The sequence below is a fragment of the Gossypium arboreum genome, chromosome 7 (genome assembly GCF_025698485.1).
Source record: "Gossypium arboreum isolate Shixiya-1 chromosome 7, ASM2569848v2, whole genome shotgun sequence".
Taxonomy (NCBI): domain Eukaryota; kingdom Viridiplantae; phylum Streptophyta; class Magnoliopsida; order Malvales; family Malvaceae; genus Gossypium; species Gossypium arboreum.
Window position 1 is genome coordinate 103,570,021 of NC_069076.1, and position 6,968 is coordinate 103,576,988.

The 6,968-nt window shown below is 28.9% G+C and overlaps 1 protein-coding gene across 1 annotated transcript; it reads left to right on the top strand.

Annotated features, from left to right (window-relative positions):
- Positions 1-2,495: 2,495 nt before the first annotated feature.
- Positions 2,496-3,695, top strand: LOC108481781 (pathogen-associated molecular patterns-induced protein A70-like). Its single transcript, XM_017784865.2, has one exon. It carries the CDS (start codon positions 2,657-2,659, stop codon positions 3,566-3,568), a length of 912 nt encoding a protein of 303 aa, XP_017640354.1. The 5' UTR covers positions 2,496-2,656; the 3' UTR covers positions 3,569-3,695.
- Positions 3,696-6,968: the final 3,273 nt, after the last annotated feature.

Sequence of the window (6,968 nt, forward strand, 5' to 3'; positions counted from 1 at the left end):
TATTTTTAAGATGTTAAAGTATAATTTTATCATTGTTAATTTAAAATTTTATATATTATAAAAGAATTTAAATAAACAAAATTCATTTTAGAAGGTTAACTTTATCATTGACTATTTTCTCTATTTATTAAAATTTACTTAAAATGCATCAGCTTTTTATTATTCGATTATACTATAATATAGGAAATATATATTTTAATAAAATTAAAATATAGTAAATTCATTATATAAAGATTATATGAGTAACTGTCAACATTCCAGGTATTTTTCTAAAACCACTGGAAAGAAATCCTGAAATTACTACTTTTGAAAAATATATATTTTTAAGGTTTTTATTTTTTAATAAAATTTTAAAATTACTCATAATTCATTTTAATTTTAATTTATATTTTTATACAAAATTTATTTCTATCCGTATAATAATAAATCGATATAATAATAAATTTAACCCTCAAATTATACGAATGGTCTAAATTTGATACTCAAAATTAGAGAGTAACGGAAACTGTGGCAGCAACGAAACCAGTAATCAAATTGGCTGAAACCTCCAGCTCCAATTTCACAACTTCAACGTAATTATATATATGTGTGTGTGTGTGTGTGTGTGTGTGTGTGTGTGTGTGTGTGTGTGTTTCTTAGAACTAATTTGTGTTCTGTTTCTCTGTGTCTTCATCGTTGTCTTGTTTTGATGGGTGTTTTAGGAAACTGAAGTCATGTGCACCAAAGACTTGGCAGTTCAAGGTCGTATGTGAAGGAAAGACGTGCCTGCAAAAATGCTCGGATCGCCTTTGCCAATGAAGACCAGTTCAAGGTGTTGCCGGAAGCTGATGATGATCCTCGTGACGATTCGTTTGTGTGCATGTGTTTCAGACCCACCAAATTCTAAGAATTGCTTCATTAGCATATTATGAAAGAAAACACCCTTGACAGGGAAGTTGAACATGAACTGAAACACAGTACTAAACAAGTTCCACTGTATGTCCCATTATTTCTCTCATGATTGTTACAGTTTCGCTGCTGCCCTGGCTTCCATTTCTGTCTAATCTTGAGGATTAAATTGAAATTATTTGTAAATTTTGTAAGTTAATTTTTTAAAATTATGACTACATCAATATAATATCTAAAAGTTAAAACCTAAATTTATTATTATACTAACTTTTTAACTGCCATATCACCCTCCCATCAGAGATTTAACTGCACTTAACGAAAATGAAGTAAAAGAAACAATCTCAATTTGTTGGGTAACCAAATTAAAAAATTTGATAGTTACGTAACCAAAAAATGAAATGAGCAATAGTTGGGTGATTTGTGGTGTAGTTTTCCTTAATCTTTATTTTGATTCATCACTATTATATATTTTAGGCATAATAACAAATTTAATCATCAATGTTTACATCTTTTCTCAATTTAGCTATTATTTTATTTTTTAGCTAAATTTTGACATTTATAACCTTTAAAAATGAGTGAAATTGCTTTTTTTTTTAAACAAAAATACCAAAACATTAATTTTTTAGTGATGACGTGACAACTTACGCAAAAATTTACATGCCCTTCATATTGACATAACATTATTTGACTTATATATATCATCAACAAATAATTTAAATTATTAAAATATTCAAAAAATAAAGTTTTAAAAATTCAATAAGATTAACATGAAGTACAAACATATTGCCATAAGAGTTGTCATGTTTAAAAATTTAACATTTTAGTTAGTATCTTAATTAAAAACAATAATTCCACTCCTTTTAAAATATAAACATTAAAGAAGTATTTGGTTCGTCGAATCTTAGATTAAGTTTCTTAATAAGATTACGAGAATATAATATTACTGATGGAATGTGGCATTAAGTTATTTGGCTCACTTAGCCGAAATGCAAGATTCAGTTGTTTAGTTGACAGAATATTAGATTATCTAAAAGAACATTTTACTCAATTGTCCTTGCTATATAATTTTTTTAAACAAGTTTAATTCTTTTAATATTTTTAATCTCAATTTCCATAAAATTACGATAAATTATTACAATTCTTACTTTTTATTACAATTTATATTAGTAAGTAAATATTTGTGTTGAAATAAATTTATAAATCATAATTATAATAATCCATGAAAAGTGATTACAAACACCAACCATAATTATCGTTATAACCATAATTAATATATTAATAAATAAAATATAATGATTATAATAGTTTATTATTAATAAATATATATTAATTAGTTTTTAATAAAAAATCTTAAATTGATTAAAATAACATTAAAATAAATTAATTCAAAATTTAAGATTGCGCTCCTAATATAAAATTCTTAAAAGGATAAACTATAATTAAATTATACCTTATATTATGAGATGGCCAGTAATATGAAATTACGGGATAAAATTAAAATGTTAGAAACCTAAACACTATAGGCGAAATAAACCACTCTAAACATTAAAATTTACAATTTTTTAAATTATTTTTTTTGTTATAATTTCAATTAATAGGCCGTCGGCCTCAACGTAACCTTCCACTTCGAGTTCAGGCTCCACCCTATTTTCTATTTTTCTATTTTTTTTTTTAATTTTCTTAGCCTTTCCTTGTGCGGCTTTTTAGGTACAATTTTCTCTTTAAATTTGCTTTAAAAAAATCTTAGCAAGAAACAAGACAGCCAGTGATGTTGGAAGAATCAATGTCGACTGTACCTTCTTCTTCCCTTTGGGCTTCCATTTTCAGCTGGTTTACCCCTACTGTTTTCTTTGTCTTTCTTAACATTACTATTGGTACTATCTTTTTCACTTCCACCTTCTCTTCCAACAATTCTGGCGCCGCCGCTTCTGGCGGTGTCGGCGATGGCCCATCACTCCACGAAGGAGATGAAACAAACGACCCTAGACTCCTTCCATCCCCATCTGTTTTACAAAGGCTCAAATCCATCAACTTGTACTCTTACAGATCCCAACAACCTTTTACTTCCACCACCACCACCGCCGAAATCCCAGATTCCGGCGCTGATTTCCATATCTCTTTTCAACAACAAACCAGTGAAACTGAAACCACACCTGAACCAGTCCCAACCCACCTCGATAGATCTCCTTCTGTTTTGCAAAGGCTTAAATCTATAAACCTCTATGGCTACTTCTCCCCGGAGCAAAAACCCCATGAGATTAGCTCCCATTACACTCCCGAGGAAGAAGAAATAAAAGAACCCGAACAAGTAGAACAAACCCAACGTGAAGAGGTAGAACAAACCCAACGTGAAGAGCGAGGCTTTGATGAAATATACAGTGAGTTGAAGCGTAACAATCAAGTTACGAGGACCAAATCCGACGCCGAACCGGCATCTGGGGAGGTACCAACGAAGCTTCCGAAGAAGATGAAGAAATCAGCGAGTGTGAAGTCACCGTTTTCGCATTTCGAGGAAGATGACATATTGGAAGCTCGACGGCCTGCGACTATGAGGGAAGGGAAAGGTAAAGCTACGGAGGAGGACGATGAAGTAGATGCCAAAGCCGATGATTTTATCAACAAGTTTAAGGAGCAGTTGAAGTTGCAGAGGATGGATTCTATACTTGGTACAAGGAGATAGTGATGAAGTAACAAAGCGTAGATCTGCTACTAATATTGTTTAATTTACATGTGTTTTGAACTTTTGTGTTCAAAAAAATATATATGGGAGTTTAGTTTCAATTTCAATGGCGTTTTAATCCATTAAAGTCCATGGCATTTAGGGTATTTTTGTTTTTTGCCATTGCCATTCTTAGCATTAGGATCTGGAGCTTTTTTAGAACTTAGAGATTGGATTCAATGGAATTTAATTAGAAAAAAAAAAGAAGCAGCTGCAATTGAAACAGTAACAAAGCTGCAAAAGACTCTAAGCCCTACAATTAAGATAAAGTGATGACTTTGGTGGTGGCACTGCCAGTGGCAGTGGCACAGCCTGCTGGTCCTTCATCCTGCAGCTTCATGACTAATGCAAATTAAACAAATGCAAGGATTCTGCAGACGGATAACTAATGCAAATTAAGCATATGAAAAAGATGTTAGCAGTTAAAACTACCATATAGCTTCTCTGTTAATATTGAGATTGCATTTTTCATCTTTTATTAAAAAATAAATAAATTAATTTATATCCGTTAAATTAAAAAATAAATTAGTTATTTTATTAAAAAATTCACATATTTTTACAATTAAATACTAGTGTTATTGATAGAATAACCAAACAATTACGCATGTCGTGTCATGTATGCCTTAGTTTGACGTACAAAAATTAATTTTTAATAGTAAAAATGAAAGGACCAATTTGCTATTGAATCTGATGTATATGGATTAATTTGCCTAATTTTTTAGTAACTCTCAATACAAAAGCATCTATAATACTTTTACAGATGTTAACATTATTTAAAAAATAAGATATTTTTCAAATCTTATTTACAATTATATATATTAATTATTTCAAAATTTATGATTATTTCTCTTAATAATATCGTTTCTAAAATTTAAATAATTTTATTTTTAATATAATATATATTATCATTATACTCCATACTTGTTAATTTTAACCTTCCTTCTTCTCCCAACCTTAATGCTCCCTTCCAATAACAAATGCTGATCATTCTTTTGCTTAGCTTAACCATATGTGGCTATGGATCTTTAACTTTCGATTTAATTGGTTAAATGGAAATTTAATTTGTTGAACACTTTAACCATGTAAATTTAATCGAAAATATAAATAATATATTAAATTGATAAAAATAGAAAATCGAGAAATAAAAATTATTTTTATTATTTTTGTATATTTTTATTCAAAAGATTATTAATTTTTGGTAACTTTATTTTGGATATTTGTCATCATCTAATTTATTGACAATGTATATAATTACACATTGTTATTTCATAAATTTAACAAATATATCCTTGAATTTTCTTTTATATTTTTACTTATTTAGAATTTATTTTGAATGTTTATTGATTTATATTTTGAATGATTGAGTTGTAAGTCCATATGTGAATTTACGTACTTTATTATATTTGTATTTGTTTCTTAACATTTTTAATATACATACAATTAAATTATTGAATATTATATTATATTGTATATATACAAGTATAGAACGTTTTTATCTATCATTAAAATGTTATGCAATATGTTAACGAATATTTAATATTATTGGCAAATGTTAAGATTTTCAGTCTTTTGATTATTTAAATTTAAGTTTTTATTATACAACTCCCAGGTGTATGTTTATATTATAAAGGGCACAAATATTTTATAAGAGCGATTTGTCTTTTACATCACGTAACATAACAATCACCTTGATGGATGTTGTATGTATCTATCTCCACTTTACACACACTACAAGAAAATAAGGCTTTAGCGGCACTTTTAGCGGCGTTTTATCAAAAAACGCCGCAAAAATTATAAAACGCAGAGCAATAACGGCGTTTTTGGTAAAACGCCGCTAAAAACAGAGCAATAACGGCGTTTTCCGCTAAAAATTATAGAAATAGCGGCGTTTTACAGAAAACGCCGCCAAAAAACATAGCAATAGTGGCGTTTTACCAAAAACGCCGCTAAAAGCCAGAGCATTAGTGGCGCTTTTGGTAAAACGCTACTAAAAACCAAAGAATTAGCGGCGCTTTGTGTAAAACGCCACTAAAAACCAGAGCATTAGCTGCGTTTTTGGTAAAACGCCGCTAAAAGTCATTTAACCCCTAAAATCCTAAACCCCAAAAAACATAAACACTAATCTATAACCCCTAAAACACTAAACCCCCTAAACACAAAACACTAAACTATAACATTTAAAACCCTAATTAAACCCCAAAAAACATCATATGGATGTTGATGTGTATATATACATAGATATTAATGTAAAGGTTATGTTCATAATAAATTATGGAAGCATTATTACTTAATATTGATTAAATTTATTTTGGGTTGAGGTTTAATATTTAAGGTTTAAGATCTATGGTTTAGGGTTTTATGGTTTAAGTTTAATGGCCATGGGTATATAGTATATTAATCTCAAGTGAATCACATTCAATAATTAAATTAATCCTAAACCCTATAATTAATTATTGTTATCGATAATAGATATCTTGATTTTGATAAAAAATATTTTTATATATTAATAATGTGTTATATTGTTTAATGGATTGAAGGGATATTTTGTGGAAAACGTTTTAAATTATAAGTTTACCTTTAAATTTTATTAATAGTTTTAAATGATAGTTTAGGGTTTATGGTACTTGTATGGTTTAAGGGTTGGAGATTATAAGGTTTAGAGGATAGGGGTTAAGTGTTATCGATTATATTTTATGATTCATGGTTTAGGGGATAGGGTTAGGGGTTTAAGGTTTAGAGTAATTAGTGTTTTGTAATTTATATATTAAATAATTTCTTATATAATTGTAAAAGAGATAATCTTAATTTTAATATATTAAAATTATGATTATAGTTTAAATTATGTAAGAGATAATAGATAAATTTTATACAATCAATTAATGCTTTTATATTTAAAAATATTTAATCTAAACCATTTAAAATATTTAAATATTAGATTTAAAAAAAAATTGGATTTAGCGGCGCTAGGGAATAAACGCCGCTAAAGGGTTTTCTATTATACAAGACGACACCGTTTTCTTTGGATTTTTAGTGGCGTTTTAGGTTAAAACGCCATAATAGGGTCGATTTAGCGTCGCAAGGTTATAAACGCCACTAAGGGTTATTTTGTTTAGATCAAAACGGTGTAGTTTTTATGGATTTTTAGTGGCGTTTTTGGTTCAAACGCCACAATAGGTTTGATTTAGCGGCGCTAAGGTATAAACGCCACTAATGGTTAATTTGTTTATATCAAAACGATGTAGTTTTATTCGATTATTAGTGGCGTTTTAGGGTAAAACGCCGAAATAGTTTCGCCTTTAGCGGCGCTTGGTGATAAAACGCCACTAAATGTTATTCTGTTCATATGAAAACATCGTCGTTT

Bases quoted from the DNA above. Each gene is read 5' to 3' on its own strand.
- LOC108481781 (XM_017784865.2), top strand. From the start codon at position 2,657: ATGTTGGAAGAATCAATGTCGACTGTACCTTCTTCTTCCCTTTGGGCT.